The 17,699-nt window shown below is 34.9% G+C and overlaps 1 protein-coding gene across 4 annotated transcripts in view; it reads right to left on the bottom strand.

Annotated features, from left to right (window-relative positions):
- The window catches only part of LOC138691133 (peripheral plasma membrane protein CASK-like), an 854,250-nt gene that overhangs the window by 673,433 nt on the left and 163,118 nt on the right, over positions 1 to 17,699 (bottom strand). For all 4 annotated transcript variants that reach the window (XM_069812867.1, XM_069812868.1, XM_069812869.1 and 1 more), the window contains exon 2: positions 17,488 to 17,600. In XM_069812867.1, the coding sequence (XP_069668968.1) occupies positions 17,488 to 17,600 (113 nt within the window). The remainder of the gene's footprint in view (positions 1 to 17,487; positions 17,601 to 17,699) is intronic.

Here is a 17,699-nt window from a genome sequence, read left to right as displayed (position 1 = left end):
GAAGATGTGGGAACAGCTGATTGTGAATACCCTGCACTTGATCCAATCATTGACACTACACTTTCTGGCAAATTGTACATGTGGCAATTTTCACCCAAGCGTTTGACCACAATTTTTTTTTTGTGAAATCTAAAACTTTTTAAATCTTATATGTTAAAATATATTAAAACCAGCTAAAACTACAGTGTCATTTGCTTCACACCAACTGTCGGCACAAAATTCCAAAACTCAACTGCCTCGAGTCGGTTCAGAGTGGAAAATCTCCGCGTTGCGGGGAAGAACCAAGAATTAGCTGGAGCTCGCGACTCATCACGTGCCAATCAAAGTTGCCACCGTTTATCGGTGTTGGAGCAGTATCATTGAGAGAGACATAACCGTGAGAATAATTGAATCAGCATCTTTCACCCCTGATCACTGATAACAAATATATGAGATCAGGGCTTTCACGTATGAATCATTAGACTACTCAGTCATGCACCCATGCCTCTTCTAAAACTAAGAAGTGCATGACTTCAGTTGAATGTTTTAACTTAAAAGACAGAAAAATGTGGAAGAATATAAAAATCAGCAGGAAAGTCTCTAATCGTATTTTACAAAATATTTCGCCGAGGCCGATTCAAAATTCCCTAGATTTAGCGACCTCGCTAAATATAGCAACACTGAATAACTTCTATTGTTTGAATAATTTCAAGGAAAAATTGTTCTGGGGCCGGGTATCGATCCCGGGATCCTTCGCTTAGCGCGCGAACGCTCTACCGACTGAGCTACCCCAGGAACCATACACGACGCCGTCACAATTTTTCCTTTTATATCCACACAGCTCACATGAGCTGACAAGACGTCAGAACTCAACTATGAGTGCACACAAATACTGTGTGGCTTTAAATTGTGGCTTTCTGTTAACGTTAATGTTAGAATGGCATTGTAAGAACTGTGGCTATGAAATATTCAACAAAACGAAAGACAAATGAAACCTATGAAAGACGAGAGCAAGAAATTTACCCACATTTCTTGAAATTGACGTTCTGATACCAACATAGATCTTATTCATGTTAGTGATAAGATTAACTTGGATTTTCATCCAAAGCAAAGCAAAGCAAAGCATTTCACTGAGTTTCAAGATGAACTTTCAACCCACAAAATACACCCTTCAACTCAAAACTATAGATCACACTTTGATTTCGCACGATCTGAGAAATTAATTGGAATCTATACATTCCGATTCTGAATCCTTTAAAGGTGAAAATAATTTTTCCGTAAACATATCGCTGGCTCAATATTACAAGGTTCTATGTCTATATCAGAAATATTTTACATACACCCTTGTAACATTTAGCCAGCGATATGATTCCAAAAAAAGAAAAATCACACCGGTATGTTCCCTAAGACTTACAAGTTACCGTAAGTTTTCGATTGCTGGTAAAATTCATGTTCTGGGAATAATAAGTTAATTAAGTAGTAAAATATCGCTGCAATCGATAAGTATTAGAAATCAATTTGAATAAGGAACAAAAAAAAGTTTCCTTCCCTGGCAGGATTCGAACCACGAAATCTTAGTCACCAGTCTATCGTACTCTGGAGTGAACAAGGCTCTGAAATCAGCTACAAGGGCCGGTCCTTTTTTTTTTTTTTTGCCACTACTGTACAGTTTTCTACAAATGATATTTCGGGTATCAACACATGTTAACTTAAGTTCAATGAAATTGATGTACTTGTACATAAAACTGGTACCGACTCGTAGACCCGTAAGGGGAAAAACTCTCAAAGTTTTGCTTGTTTTATTTTGATTTTGTTCTACTGTCATCCAACAAATTCCACATCAAAGGAGACATCACGAAACCCGTTACGTACCTACATATTAGTCGACCGAGGCGAGTGGAGCCGCGGTCGTAATGTGAACTATCGCGATGCCGTATTAAGAACGCAGGAGCAGTAGCGCCACGACTCCGGGCTGCAGGACTCCATTGGCCTCGGTCGAGTAATACCTATTTATGCAGCTGCGTATTTGTGTTTATTAATTTATTCCTTTATTTATTTATTTACGTAGGCCCCAATTATTTATTCACATATATATATAGACACACACAAATTTATTTATTTATTTATTTATTTATTTATTTATTTATTTATTTAAATAATTAAATTCTATCTGTCTGTCCGTCCGTCCATCCATCCATCCATCCATCCATCCATCCATCCATCCATCTATTTATTTATTTATTTATTTATTTATTTATTTTACTTAAAGTTAAGAATCATGCTGACGTAGAACGGACGTATTCAAATCATTTTACAGCGTAGAGAACGTGAGCGTTGGTCACAGAGAGGTAGCTGACGAATTGAATAGACGTCGTCCGTGCAGAAAACGAAATCGATTACATATTGAGTGAAAGCCTAACAGGCATCAGGGACATTCAAGTGATGCAAAATCTCAAGTTTGAGACGGATCAAAGATTGGTAAGAATCACTGAAAAAGTAAAACGAAAAAGAAGACACTTCAAAACACCATCAACCCCTTAAAATAGAGGAACTAGAGAGAACAAAACATATCACAGCGCTGCAAGAGCAACTACAGCAAGTCAGACTAATTCCGAGATGGAAGTACAAAATCTACAACACAATGGAGGGAATTATAACCCAAGCAACCAGCACATCTCGAGGTACACCAACGGCAAAGGGAAGTCACTGTAAATTAAGCCCAGGTACGATAGCAGTAATAGAACAGAGAGAAAATCTAAAACAGAGTAGAGACGAAAATATCAGTAACAAAAAGAATTATGTTGAGCTACATAAAATAACGAAGAGGAGGATACGAGAAGATCTACGTGAATATCGATCTTGACAAATCCTCGAATCGTCGAAGTCAATAAGTAAAGCAAAGAAACAATTGAAGGATTCAGAACCATAGTGGGCCAAGCGCCATTTACTAAAACCGTACAAAAGAAGGGGTTAAAATAAAGTGATTACCATAATTCAATGGAAACACATAGCAATTAATATAAAGTTTACACATTAAAACTAAATGATATGTCAATCTTCATTAAACTATGGCAGCCGTGACGAAAATGCGACTCACGAGCACATTGTGGCTCGCAATGATAGCTGTGCATTTCCTTTGCTTCCTACCTCCCACAACCCCCACCCTCTCACTCACTGGAGTCAATCTCCGTTCCATTTGTATTTGTCTCTGATCTGCGAGTGGCATATCGTCGCAATTCTCTCTCGAATACATGTACAGTTTCCCTGGAAAAGAATGAGACGATTGAATATTCGTCTCAGATGTAAGACACTGCGCATGATCGGAGACCAGAGCACTGTTACACAAGGTAACGAATATTGAGTTACTTAAATTCAGGCTATTTGGTTTGTTACTAGCATCGTTCCGAAATTCACTTCAAAAACTGCAAAAAAATATGATAATATTATGTAAATAAAAGATAAATATATACATAAATCGTGTAGTTAAATCGACAGTGGACCTTCATGACTAGATCGACACTCCGCACAGAAAGGCAAGCTTTCGTGTCGTTTTAATAGCTCAGACGCTAAGACTTCTGCATGTTGTGTAGAAGAGAGCGAGTTCGATTCTTAGTCTACATCAACGACTTTTTTGTCTAAATAACGTTGAAATAGTTTTTTACAAAGTCCTCAGATTAAGTGTTAATGATCACAGACAATACAAAATTACAAGTTATAATATTATAAACGTTAATCTAATGAATGCATTTATATACACACATATACAATGTAAATGCATATATATTAAAAACTAACAATTAAAATGAAATTAAAAAATATTCCTAAGCCACACAGACAAACTTTTACAAAGGTTTAGAGTCCTTAGGCTATGTCATTTGCTGAGTAATTATTACAATATTTTATTAGTAGCTTTCCCATATGTGTAAGAAATGCACTCGCATAAAACAATTTTTGTTAAAAGTGTGGCTTTGGATTATTTCATTCTCACCCTTTCAGTTGTTTTTAACTATTTTATCTACGTGTTTGCAATAGTGTTTAATTTAATGTGCATTCAATGTTATTCATGTTTTGATTGAATGAAAAAGCACTGTTGCAGTTATTGACTAATTACATATATTAATACTAATTATTAAATGCATCTGTTAAGTAACCATTTGCAGTATCTTTTGCAAAATCTTGAACGTTTAAGTTGTCAATAATATTTCTGTACTATATACTACAAGACATTAAAAGAATTTGCAATAGATTTGGGATCCTCTACTTTATAATCACTTGTTTTACTGAAAAAATATTTTCTTTCTTAGGATACCTACAGGTTTAACTTTAATAATATTCCAAACAGCTTTAATTGCATTATCTGAATTTTGTACTTTTCTATTCAAATGTATTTTATTTCCCTCTTTCATAATTTTTGATAAATTGCACTGTACTTCTTGTAGTATTTAAGAACATGAGGATCATTACATTGCAACTCATTACATATAGATTCTTCTTTTTAATTCATGACATTTTTAAGTCCCTGCGTTATCTACATTTTTTTACTTTTGAATTTTTTCACAACATTGAGTGGAGAACATCCAATGAAGTGATTCTGAAATTAAGTGAAATATACAATACAGTTACTCTTAATATCAGTAGTGCCAGTATCATATACGTTTTTCCAAGATTCATTTTGTAGACATAAATGTAAATAATAACTAGATTCAGCATTTACGACTCTTTTTAGTTTTTAAATTCATATTTTGAAATTGTTCAGTGGCATTGGAAACACTTAGGATTTGTTTATCATGTTCAGACATGTCATTCATTATAGATTCTGCCGAATATAAATTCAGTCTAATTCTGTGTACAAAACTTTTATCAATGGTTGTGCTACTTCAGCTTGTATGCTGGTGGGAAAATTACTCTACGACTAAGGTTTTCAGTTTCAAGGAGTGAATTTAATTTACTTTTACGGAAAAGTTCCGAGAGATAATCTACGCTTATCTCACTACAGATCACAAATTCCATATGAGATTTCTAAAGTCTTTTCTTTACAAATTCAATTTTGGCTATAAATATTAATAAATAATGTAAGAAATATGAATGATTGTAGTTATAAGTCTGATTTACATTATAAAAAGCAAGAAGTTACTTTCTTCGGCAAGATTCGAATTTTCGATGTTTGGTTTTGTCGTTCAACGCTTAAGTACGGACCTATTCATTGCTTATGTTAATAACCTATAATTTAGCTGTAGCAATGTGGTGTCATAACTTGGGGTTTGTTAGTAAATGTAATTAGATTTAATTTGATTAGTTTCGAAACAATTCAACTTCCTGTTATATCCCGTTATTTAAATATTTAAGTTAGAGTTGATTTATTAACTGTTACTGTGCCAGATGAACAAGATGCCCCTTATTTCAATAATTCTATATATAACACGTTAAATAGTCATTGTTTACACTAAAGTATTATCGTCATCCCTCATTTCTCATCGTAATGGCGAACTGACGTGACATGAGACAGCGAGTTATAGCTCTAGTTGATGCTGGATATGGGGCTAGATCTGCTGGCCGTTTGATTGATGTTCTTGGAAGTACAGCCGCGAGGTGGGTTCATCGTTACCAAAATTCAGAGGAGGTCGAAAATCGTCCTATTCCTGGGCGTCCGCGGATTTCTGCATTGGAAGAGGATACTCTCTTATTCGAGACAGTTTGACAGGACTCCATTCGGACTGCTAACGAAATAAGAGCAGCATCTAACTTTCCCGGTTCTTCACAGACTGTGATCAGCAGGTTGAGGAACCGCGGTATTAGGAGCCGGAGGGCTGTGCAAATGGAAATATTGGGGGAAGCACAAGCTGTCGACCGTCTTGCCTTCGATACCAATCGAGTGGATTTCGATTGGAGAAATGTAATTTTCTCCGACGAAACAACCACCTCGAATGATTACGATGGTCCTGTCCGTGTCTATCGTGAGGATGGTCTCCGACATGATAAGCGCTATGTGCACCGACGTGAAAGATTGGGGCGCTTTAGCATATCGTGTTGGGGGTGGATGTCTTACGATAGACCTGGCGTTACAGAACGCATCGATGACCGCTTTTAATGCGGGAACTTGCGAGCACATTCTGGAAAATATATTCCTTCCTTCCGCCCCAGAACGTTTTCCCGAAGGAACATTGCTGCTCCAGCAGGATAACCATCCCTTGCACTATGCCGCAAGCATTCAAAGATGGTTTCAAAGGAGACCCAAGATCGAAATCATTAAATGGCCTCCGAAGTCACCTGATTTGAAAGTCATCAAAAATTTATGGGCGGAATTGAAAAAGAGAAGGATAGCCACCTATGCCCACCGACGCCCTCGAAATCGAGACGAATTGTGGAATCAAGTTGTTGACACCTGGAAAGATCTCGCCGGGGATCAGAACCTATTCCACAATCTCGAGACATCCATGCCGGATTGACTTAGAGTTGTAATAGAAGCTGATGGCATGTGGACAAGATTTTAAGTTAACAGATCTCTTTTTGTTTCTTATGATTTTTGTTTGAGAAAGAATACTTTTAACTTCCAAGTAAGATTTATTTTTTTTGACGAGGTTCAGCCCATTTGTAAGACCCAGAAATTGGGCATAAATTATTCCATATTTTTCGACAAATTAGACAGTCGAGGAACTCTGAAGAAATTAATTACACCTCAATAAAAAAAAGTTTCACCTAGGATCGAACACGAGACGTTTGGGCTATACAGTGGAACCGACACGCTACTAGGCCTATATGAGCTACCGAGACAAGACAGTGATAACAGCAGTCCAGACTGTAGATCCCATAGCATGCATTTGCTATTCGTTACAGAGAAGCAATGATATTTTGTGACTCGAGCTATGTTGTGAAATCGTGGCCTTAAATGGCTATCTTGTTCGTGATCCTTATTCTGGTCCGTCCTTGTTGTGGTCATTGTAACAATTCTTGTTGTATTTGTCATGTCGATATCGAGTGAACCGCGCTGTAGAACTTTAACTTCCGACAACCAAGAGTCGTCTCATTACTTTTAAGGGTAACTGTACATCTACAAAAACGAAAGTTTCAAGTAGGATGGAAGGACGCATTTTTTTCTGCCAATATGATGAGAATATTAAATGTATGATTTGTTCACAAGTATTACGAGAGAAACGGTTGTATAACATAAAACGGCATTATACTACATCTTACTGATGAAACATTAAAAGGTTAAGTGTTATTATTATTATTGTTATTATTATTATTATTATTATTATTATTATTATTATTATTATTATTATTATCTGTACGTCGATTCTTTTTCAGCAGATGTACGAATAATTCGATTAGATCTTCAATTTAAACTCACAGATTTACAATGTGATGGTAAATGAAAGCTAGATGTAAGGACTTGACAAATGTTGAACTTTTCAAATCTTTGCCAAAAATAAATATCCGAAGCTTCGTTCTTTTGCTTGCTCTATTGAAGCCATGTTCGCCACAACTTACGTTTGTGAAAAATTATTTTCAAGAATGAAAATAGTAAAAACCAAATTTAGATCACGACTGACAGACAAATACCTTCGTGATCACTACGACTGGCAGTAAGTGACATAATTCCTGATTTTCAAACTCTGACGCAGAGACATTCTGAAGACAATTAATTAGGTTGGGATAATGTGTCCTATGTTTTCTTGTTTATTTCTTTTTTCGTTACACGTACTAAACATTAGTTTGTACCCGTGTACTGTATACAATTGTACTTAGGTGCTTGACGTAAGGAAAATAAAAATCCGTTGATAACTCAGACAGTTGCTTCACTTCCCTTTCGGATGTCCGCCTCCCTCCATAGATGCTATGCACGTTGCAGGTTACACAGTAACTCGGCGCACGATGACATTTTTGCCACGGCTGAACTATGGTATTCACTTAACTTTAACCCTTGCCTTCTCCGTTTTTATAAATGGCGCTTGGTTCGCTATGGCTCTGAACCCTTCAATTGTCCAGTGGAAAGCAATAGATACTGGGAGCGAAAGGACCACAAGGAAATCGGTCAAACTCTAGAGAAGACATCATAATAACGGCCACAAACTTTTATAAATCCCGCTATACGAGCATCATGCGGAATCCCACTCAGGGAAACAATAACCTATCAAACACAATCGCAAGGGAACGATGTCTCACTCATAATCCAACGTGAAGTGAGGGCTGCCATAGAAGAATTAAGGAAAGGGAAAACTCCACAAGACCACATCCACAACGAATGCCTGAAGTTAGGCCAAGAACACTTTACAAAACCCCTTACCAACGTCTTCAACAGAATTCTACAAATTGAGGTGATATCAAAACTGTGGAAAACAAGCACAATCATTCTCGTGCACAAAAAAGGGGACAAAGACGATCTAAAGAACTATGTCGAACCTGATGTCGAACCCATGTGAACTTTTTTTCCTAATAATCACAAGAAGAATCACGAGAGTATACTGGACAAGAACCAATCACATGACCAAGCAGGCTTCCGCTCGGGTTACAGCACAGCCGACTACTTACAGACCGAGAACTTCTTCGTTGGCCCCCATGTTCCCCAGATATGAGATTCCTTGTTTGTGGGGGTACCTATGTTAAAGTTAAGGTAAACATTCAGAGTTTTTCTTCCTACCAGTTCCAATTTTATGTACCGGTATTTCAGTTTCATTGAATATAGAGTAAGTTGCATGTATTTGAAACTCGAAGCATCATTTGCGGGAACCCTGTATTTACTCAAGATTAAACGCATTGCGCATGCTCAGTACTCCAAAGCAGTGGTACACATGAGATCGCTTCGGCGGTAATTGGAATTCATTTTTCTTCGACTATTGTCGTTACCCGAAAGACATTTGAAAAGATGCAATGTAAATTGATATATTCTTAATAGCAATGAGTATTTATAAATCGTGTATAAAATAGAATGATGGTAAACGAAATTAACCTGCGATTATCCATGTGCTAAAAAGGGTAAATGTTCATCTCCACTCTTGCTTAAAAAAAAGTCCCTTGTGCAGACACTTGTATTTCCCTATTTTGACTTTGCTGACATTTTACTGATTGACCTCTCCAGCGACAACAAAACGAAACTTCAACGTGCTCATAATTTGTGAGTACGTTTTGTAAGCAATGTTCGTAAATATGATCATATCATCCCATCCCTAGAAGCAATAGGTTGGTTTAAACTAGATAAGAAAAGAAATTTACATTCACTTCTCTTTCTCTTCGAAATCTTGAACTCTTCTATTCCTTCGTACCTGTCGTCTCGCTTCACCATAATCTGAACACACGCTCTCGTCATGAAACAATAGTAACAATACCATCCCATCGCACCTCCTCATACTCATCCTCTTTCACAATAGCCCTGCCAAGACTCTGGAATTCGCTACCTGCTAGCATCAAGGACTGTCGAAATAAAATTGAATTCAAACGCAAACTTACTAGGCACTTGGTCAGAAATTGATTTCTTGTAAATAGTTTCTTTAATCTTTCACAAAATATTTCAATATCCAGTAATTTCATCACTATACAATTTTGTTATTCTAGGTTTAATTTGTAATTCAGTAAATATAAAATATTCTTTGTTTTTCTATGATAAATTATCAAGCTTTCATTAGTCAGGTAATCTTTTCGTACTTTGATTTTTATTGTAATTGTAATTGTAAATTTAATATTAATTGTAATTTTATTTGTAATTGTAATTGTAAATTTAATTAAGACTAATTGTAATTTTAGTCTTCATATTATAGTTGGAATCTCCTGGTAGAGGGGTAGGTTAAATAAATAAATACTAATACATTAAAAAAAAGCTATTCCACAGTATCCGAACCCTGGACTTCGTAGTCTGCGAGAAAGCACGCTAACACACAGCTATCGGAACGCTTGCGATGAATTGTCATAATCAGGGTTGTCGTACTGTGTCGCATTTGTTTAATAATGACTCTTAGGCATTAATTTGATCTCATTTTCACATTAATTTAATGCTTTTTGCATTAATTGTTAAATATCCTCATGTAATACTAGGCTGAAAATCAGTGTTAAATCGTAGTGGTGTGAATCATGCTCTGTAAGGAGCTACAAGAGTCGGGCCATATTTTGTTTCTGGGACTGTACAGTAGTGGCAAAAAAAAACCCGGACCGACCCTTGTAACTGATTTCAGAGTCACAGATTCAAATTCTGCTAGTCTCAAAACTCATCCATCTTGTATAATTAATTGTAGAAATGAAATTTATTGCATTTGTTCGATTCTTACCGTCTTTTGTTTCCTTCAGTGCCTCAAGCTTACAGATGAAAAACTTTGAGAGTTTTATTTTCATCTGGCATCAATATTACATTTCTACCTCTATTCGGCAAAGATAACTGCGTATTTTTACATTAAATAGCAGTACATACCTCTGGCTTCACTATCCATATTGAAATTACCACAGTTTGTCACAATACACAGCACAGGATTCTTTTGTATCAGCTTCAAGGGTCGCTCCAGTTTTTTTGCCACTTCTGTACATATTATAACAAAGGAAGTTCGAAATTTATGACTGATTTGGAATCACAAATATGTGAGCACTATAAAAATTTACGCAAATACCGCCTACAAATTCTGATTAGTTAATAATATTTATTGGACCAAAAAATAGTGAATACACCAATGCAATATAGTCCAGTGTACATTGCAGTTGAATGGAAAGTGTCTCTAATAGTCAGGTTTTTAGCTAAGACAGGTTATAGTATTTATTTCAAATCTATACTAATAATAAATCTGTAGCCAAAATTTTTCTGGTAATTTTCGATTTTCCAAAAATAATTGGTGTTAACATGTATAATTAACCATCCTGAAACCGAAAATCGCTTTTTTGAAATTTTTGTTTGTATGTCTGTCTGGATGTTTGTTACCTTTTCACGCGATAATGGCTGAACCGATTTATATGAAAATTGGAATATAAATTAAGTTCGTTGTAACTTAAATTTTAGGCTATTTGGCATTCAAAATACTTTATTTAAAAGGGGGGTTATAAGGGGGCTTGAATTAAATAAATCAAAATATCTCCCTTATTATTAATTTTCATGAAAAATATTACATAACAAAAGTTTCTTTAAAAGTAATTTCCGATAAGTTTTATTCTATACAAAATTTTGACAGAACTGATATTTAATGAGATAAATGAGTTTTAAAATTACAATAACAACGCCATCTAAGGCGCTGTATTGAAATAAAAACAAATGACTTCGTCTATAAGGGGCCTTGGACAACAACAATCGAAAGCTATTAAACATTGCCTATAGAGAATGTTTCTGTGTTTGTATGAAGTAATATCGGAAACTATTTAATTATTTAATTATTATTTCACCATTGGAAAGTGTGGTTTCTCTAGATGGACATAATTCTACAATGTTATTACAGTAACTTCTGAAACATAGTATAGTAAGTAATAGAAAGTATACACATTAAAACTAAATGATATGTCAATCTACATTAAACTACGGTTGCATGTAATAACAATTAAGAAACATGTTAAAGGAATAATTGTCATTGCACCAAATGATTGCTCTCTGGATTAAAATGACCGCATTTTAATTATTTAAATACAATTTAAATTAAGTAACATATTAAACGATTTATCCTCTATCAAACACGAATGTTTCCTGGATCAAACGTCCTATTTTGATTATGTAATTACTTTATATTTATTTCTAACAGGTGCAGCAGAGCGTACGGGTACGGCTAGTAATAAACAAAGTGATTACAACATATAACTGAATGTTCTCTTTTAAAGCTGCAGTAAGTGCGAAATAAAATTCTAAGATAATCATGGAGAGAGATTGTTTTGATATTCTGAAAGACGGTTCACAAATAAAATTCCGTCTCACACACGTCTGCATTCAAATAAAGAACTCCAAACGTGACATGCGAACCAAGGGCGAGTTCCTTTGTGTTCCCGGGAAAAACCGACAGCTGATGGTCAGCTCGAACCGTTTGGCAAACATTACGTGTAATAAAATATTTGCAGTAACGTCTAAATGGAGGACTCGCGTTACTTTACATGTTTCATTACGGGTTACATTTTGTTCGTGTCTGTAATGAGGGTTGCCATGGTGATAATATGATATCTAGAGATGCAGTTTTTGATGATAGCGAGATAGGTTATGCTACCAAAGCAAGAAGAATTGAGTTGCATTGCAAAGGATGCTATGAGTTTAAATATCATCATCATCATCATCATCATCATCATCATCGCGCCTTTACCCATAAAATTACGTGTCGTCAGCCTTACCATACAATACCCATTTATCAACAGTAATCTCACTACAGGTTTTGATTTATCTAGTGAAAATCAAAACTCGAGTGGGATTTAATTGACTATTACATGATTAGAAGAAATTATATAAATATTAGAAGTAACGAAGTACTTCAATACAATAAAATATTAATTGACTTACGAAAATACAACTGTCTTCAATTAATGTATTATTGTACCATCTCAACATGGCAAATATTACGCTAGATGCTTGCTAGATGGCAGTCGTGTGTTATGATTATGTGATGTTATCAGGTGTGCCAACTATTGAATCTTCATTGAACTCTGTAGACGGTTACTAGTCAAGAAGGCTTTGTTGATTCAATTTCATGTTTATTAAAAGAGTTGCATTCCACTTCAATTATCCGGATCCCAGTAATCAACGTCACTTTACAGATGATTTTCAATAAATCTTAGTATTAAACAATCTCTGATACGTGACTATCCACAATATCACATAGCAGAAGCAATAACATAACCTAAATAATATAAACTAGTGCTAGAAAAGTTTTAATTAGGGATGATGAAATAAACAAGAAAAGTTTTAATTAACGATGACATAAAAAATAAACATGAATAATTTTAAAAGAAACAATTATTGAAAGTACAATTTTCAAATTTGAATGTTTCAGTGGTTGGTGTTAGTGTTTTATATTAGACGTTTGTTTAAAAGAAGTGGAACTCGTTGTTGTGGTTTATTCCTGAACTTATTCAGGATCTCCGAATGGTGCTCTTCATTTATTTGTAAATAGGATTTCAGGGAAGATGCATAGGTATGACCAGTGATCTTTATTAATTCTTGTTCTTGAATACCAATGCAAGTCATATTTGAAACTGCTGTGCATCGACTGGAGTGGTTTGTAATTCTGTTGTGTTTTTTTTTTTTTTTTTTTTTGACGTCCAGACCAGAGCAGTTTGAAATGTTGGCAAACAAAGAAACAAATGCTAGGGACGCGATAAAATTAAACAAATGCTAGGGACGCGATAAAATTTAAAAAATGCTAGGAACGGGATAAAATTGGTTCAAATACGTCCCTTCGAACCGTTTTATTGGTCAAAAGTGGTATGACGTAGTAAAAGTGTAATAGCCTATCTAACATTCTTTGCGTTGTCTACCTATGTATCTGTATTTACACATATAACAGCTCAATGCGGTCTTATTTCGGACAACACTCCGTCTATACAAACAGCGTAAAAATACGGCAAACCACAAATAGAGAAGGAAGTTTCAGGACAACACGAAACGTAAGTTTCCTGTTTTACAGAAAATATAATTATTGAATGTAAGTAATATTTGGTACTTACTTACTTACTGGCTTTTAAGCAACCCGGAGGTTCATTGCCACCCTCACATAAGCCCGCCATTGGTCCCTATCCCGAGCAAGATTAATCCATTCTCTATCATCATATCCCACCTCCCTCAAATCCATTTTAATATTATTTTCTCATTTACGTCTCGGCCTCCATAAAGGTCTTTTTCCCTCCGGCTTCCCAATTAACACTCTATATGCATTTCTGGATTCGCCCATACGTGCTACATGCCCTGCCCATCTCAAACGTCTGGATTTAATGTTCCTAATTATGTCAGGTGCAGAATACAATGCGTGTAGTTATGTGTTGTGTAACTTTCTCCATTCTCCTGTAACTTCATCCCTCTTAGCCCCAAATATTTTCCTAAGCACCTTATTCTCAAACACCCTTAACCTATGTTCCTCTCTCAAATTGAGAGTCCAAGTTTCACAACCATAAAGAACAACCGGTAATATAACTGTTTTATAAATTCTAAGTTTCAATTTTTTGACAGCAGACTGGATGATAAAAGTTTCTCAACCGAATAACAGGCATTTCCCATATTTATTCTGTGTTTAATTTCCTCCCGAGTATCATTTATATTTGTTACTGTTGCTCCAAGATATTTCAACTTCTCCATATCTTCAAAAGATAAATTTCCAATTTTTATATTTCGATTTCGTACAATATTCTCGTCACGAGACATAATCATATACTTTATCTTTTCGGGATTTACTTCCAAACCTATCTCTTTACTTGCTTCCAGTAAAATTCCCGTGTTTTCCGTAATCGTTTGTGGATTTTCTCCTAACATATTCACGTCATCCGCATAGACAAGCAGCTGATGTAACCCGTTCAATTCCAAACCCTCTCTGTTATCCTGGACTTTCTTAATGGCATACTCTAGAGCGAAGTTAAAAAGTAAAGGTGATAGTGCATCTCCTTGCTTTAGCCCACAGTGAATTGGAAACGCATGTGACAGAAACTGACCTATACGGACTCTGCTGTACGTTTCACTGAAACACATTTTAATTAATCGAACTAGTTTCTTGAGAATACCAAATTCAATAAGGATATCATATAAAACTTCTCTCTTAACCGAGTCATATGCCTTTGGTACTTTAAACGATAATAATTCCATATACTACACAGCACGCCATACTAGATAATTAGCAAAGTAATATCTTTAGCAAGACTTGTGATTTGTAGGTCATCTCAAACCTCGACCATCACCCCTCAGAGTGCAAGCCCTTCCTTTGGTACTCAGTCAGAGACAGTATACTGTTATAAATTAAAACAAATGACAACAGGTATCTCAGTAACAACCTCAACAAATACCGAATTAAACTAAAAAGTAATTAAATAATTAAAGTACAATCATTCTGTCCACGGAGCGTTTAATTCGTTTAAGATTTTTCTTAATTGCTATTGTATCCAAATAATTAAAATATGGTCATTTTCCAGGGAGCAACCAAATTTACTGCAAGGATAATTCTTTTAACATGTTTCTTAATTGCAATTCTATTTAAACTAGTGGCTTGTGCAGCAAATGCTGCGAATTAAGTTCATTAGACGTTCAAATAAACATTTTTCAGATTTATTTTTAATGAAGAATACCAGATATTTTGAAAGTTATTTGCTTCCATAATAATGAAACATAATGCCTCTGAATGCGTTTTTATGCCAAATACTTTTTCTTGAACATATCCACCTTCAGTTTTTGAGTTTCAACGCGAAAACGCAAGTAACAATGTCAGGACGATCAGTGGGTTTTTCATGTGGGAGTAAAGCAATAGCTATTTCAGGTCATTGTAGATTGTAGGTGAAAGTTAAAAAAAATTCAAGTTTGCTATGCTTTCGAACAATAGACATAGCATCTTGGTATAGCTGCTGCATGAAGAGCTTGAAATGTAGAGGGTAAAATAATTTTATCCTGCTAAGAGATCTTGCTGAAATGATCGGGAGACTACAAACTATTGTAGGCCTCTTATTTTATCAGTAAGTAATACCTTCTGGTCTTTCCTTAGCAACTGTAATTTTTGCGCTCTCTCGAGCCAATACTGAAGAGAATCACGCATATAAATATCTACACCACACCGCCATTATGTATATGAAAAAAACCCAATCCCACGTGATTAATAACTATAAAAATATTTGATTTTTAATAACAGTATTATTTTATGTTTTATATATATATATATATATATATATATATATATATATATATATATATATATATAGCCGCCACTCAGTAAATTATAAAAATGAAGATCTAATTTAAGATATTCTCTACATCTACTTACATAACCCCAAAACGTTTCACTTTCATACTATCATCAAACAAAGCATTAATATGTATGGAACCTATGGCGGGCTTATGTGAGGGCGGCAATGAACCTCCGAGTTCCTTAAAAGCCAGTAAGTAAGTAAGTATGTATAATTAATGAAAAATAGTCACATCATGGCATTAACTATAATAATGTTTCATTTCTAATGGTAATAATGTCATCAACCTCAAGTTTTGTAATTTTAATATCCAATACACAGCTGTACTCAGAAAATTACACATCGCAGAATCAGACCTGTAAATAATTTTAGTAAGTCTTGAAGATTTTAATAACCAATTGAATTTCAGCTCTAAATATGTCAGCAATCCTGCAGATCATGGCCTTCGTGTATTAGCCTATTGTTTATTGTAGTGTGTGTTTTGTTCTATATTGAAATGCAATTAATTCTCAAAACTGACGAAAGATGGATTTCGGAAAATAGGAAAATTATGTAGGAAAACTAACGCTTCACTAAAAGTTACTATTTTTATGAAAATCTTTGGATTCCAAGCTTCAAAATGACGGATCATTCATTAAAATCCGTTCAGACGTTTTTCCGTAATTTCCATTACCAGTTCAAATTACATATAGATAATTAAAATGCTATCAATTTGGTCCAGAGAGCCCACTGTTATAAATGCTTTTAACACGTTCATAAATTAGGTATTACATTTTTGTGTATGAAGATAATTTTTTGTGTTGACCTCATTGACCATCATTAGTTATTAACATGGCACATAAAATAGTACATTATGCAACGAGACGTAATGGTAGTAATTAAGACGCGAGTATGTTTGTTCATGAAACGAGCGCAAGCGAGTTTCATAATTTTCATACGAGCGTCTTAATTACCATCATAGGCAAGTTTCATATGACTTTTTATGCTCGGCCATATTTCTAACTTGAAATTATTCATAACTATTCATGTTATGGTTATGTAAGTGAGGAGTGAATTGACCTGAATTGTGAGATGTGCGCAGACGCGAAAGTATTGATTTTTTCCGAAACACGAATGTCATTGACCTTGATATAATCTAGAGAATAACATGAAGATTAGGCTTGATATAACCTGGAAATTGATTTAGAATTGAAAAACAAGATGACAAATTGAATTTATTTGAATATTATTTACAATTAACGCTAATTATTATAGTAACAGAACATAACCTTCTGCGACAGTATTGGATTTCCAGCCTCCGTGACTTTTCGCTAATTGTCTTTCGATTGCATATCCGAGAATAATCGATACTTGCGGTTTTATAATGGTACAATCAGTACAAAGGTGATTTTTCATTGGTTAAACAACTGAATTATAATGAATAGATGTACTTTAATGAGGTGCATTAAAGGGCTACTACCAGGTGTATAATTACTACATTTCGGCATGGTCGAGCATAAACAATTTTAAGAAATATAAGAAAAAACATCAATAATATTTATGGTTCTTAATGATCTTGGGATAGAAAATAATAATAAAATATGTATAAATAGAAATTATAATCGGTGAGCGAATAATAAACCGTAAGTAGAACTTATAACTAAGTAATAAAAATGTGTACCATACGGAATAACAAATTGTATTTAAATCACTAACCTGAAGTGCTGAGACCTGGACTCGAAGTAAACTTGGCGACGTCCACAATCTTGACGGCGAACTGCTGTGCTGTTTGTCGATGTATGCATCGTCTTACTACGCTGAACGGACCCCTGCAGGAGAAAAATATACAAAATATAACGCATTAGCATAAAAAATAACATTAGCAATCGTGATTACTCTCATAGTTGAGCAAGACCTTCCCATTAAAT

The sequence above is a fragment of the Periplaneta americana genome, chromosome 16 (genome assembly GCF_040183065.1).
Source record: "Periplaneta americana isolate PAMFEO1 chromosome 16, P.americana_PAMFEO1_priV1, whole genome shotgun sequence".
NCBI classification, from domain to species: Eukaryota; Metazoa; Arthropoda; class Insecta; order Blattodea; family Blattidae; genus Periplaneta; species Periplaneta americana.
This window is presented reverse-complemented; position numbering and strand designations above follow the sequence as displayed.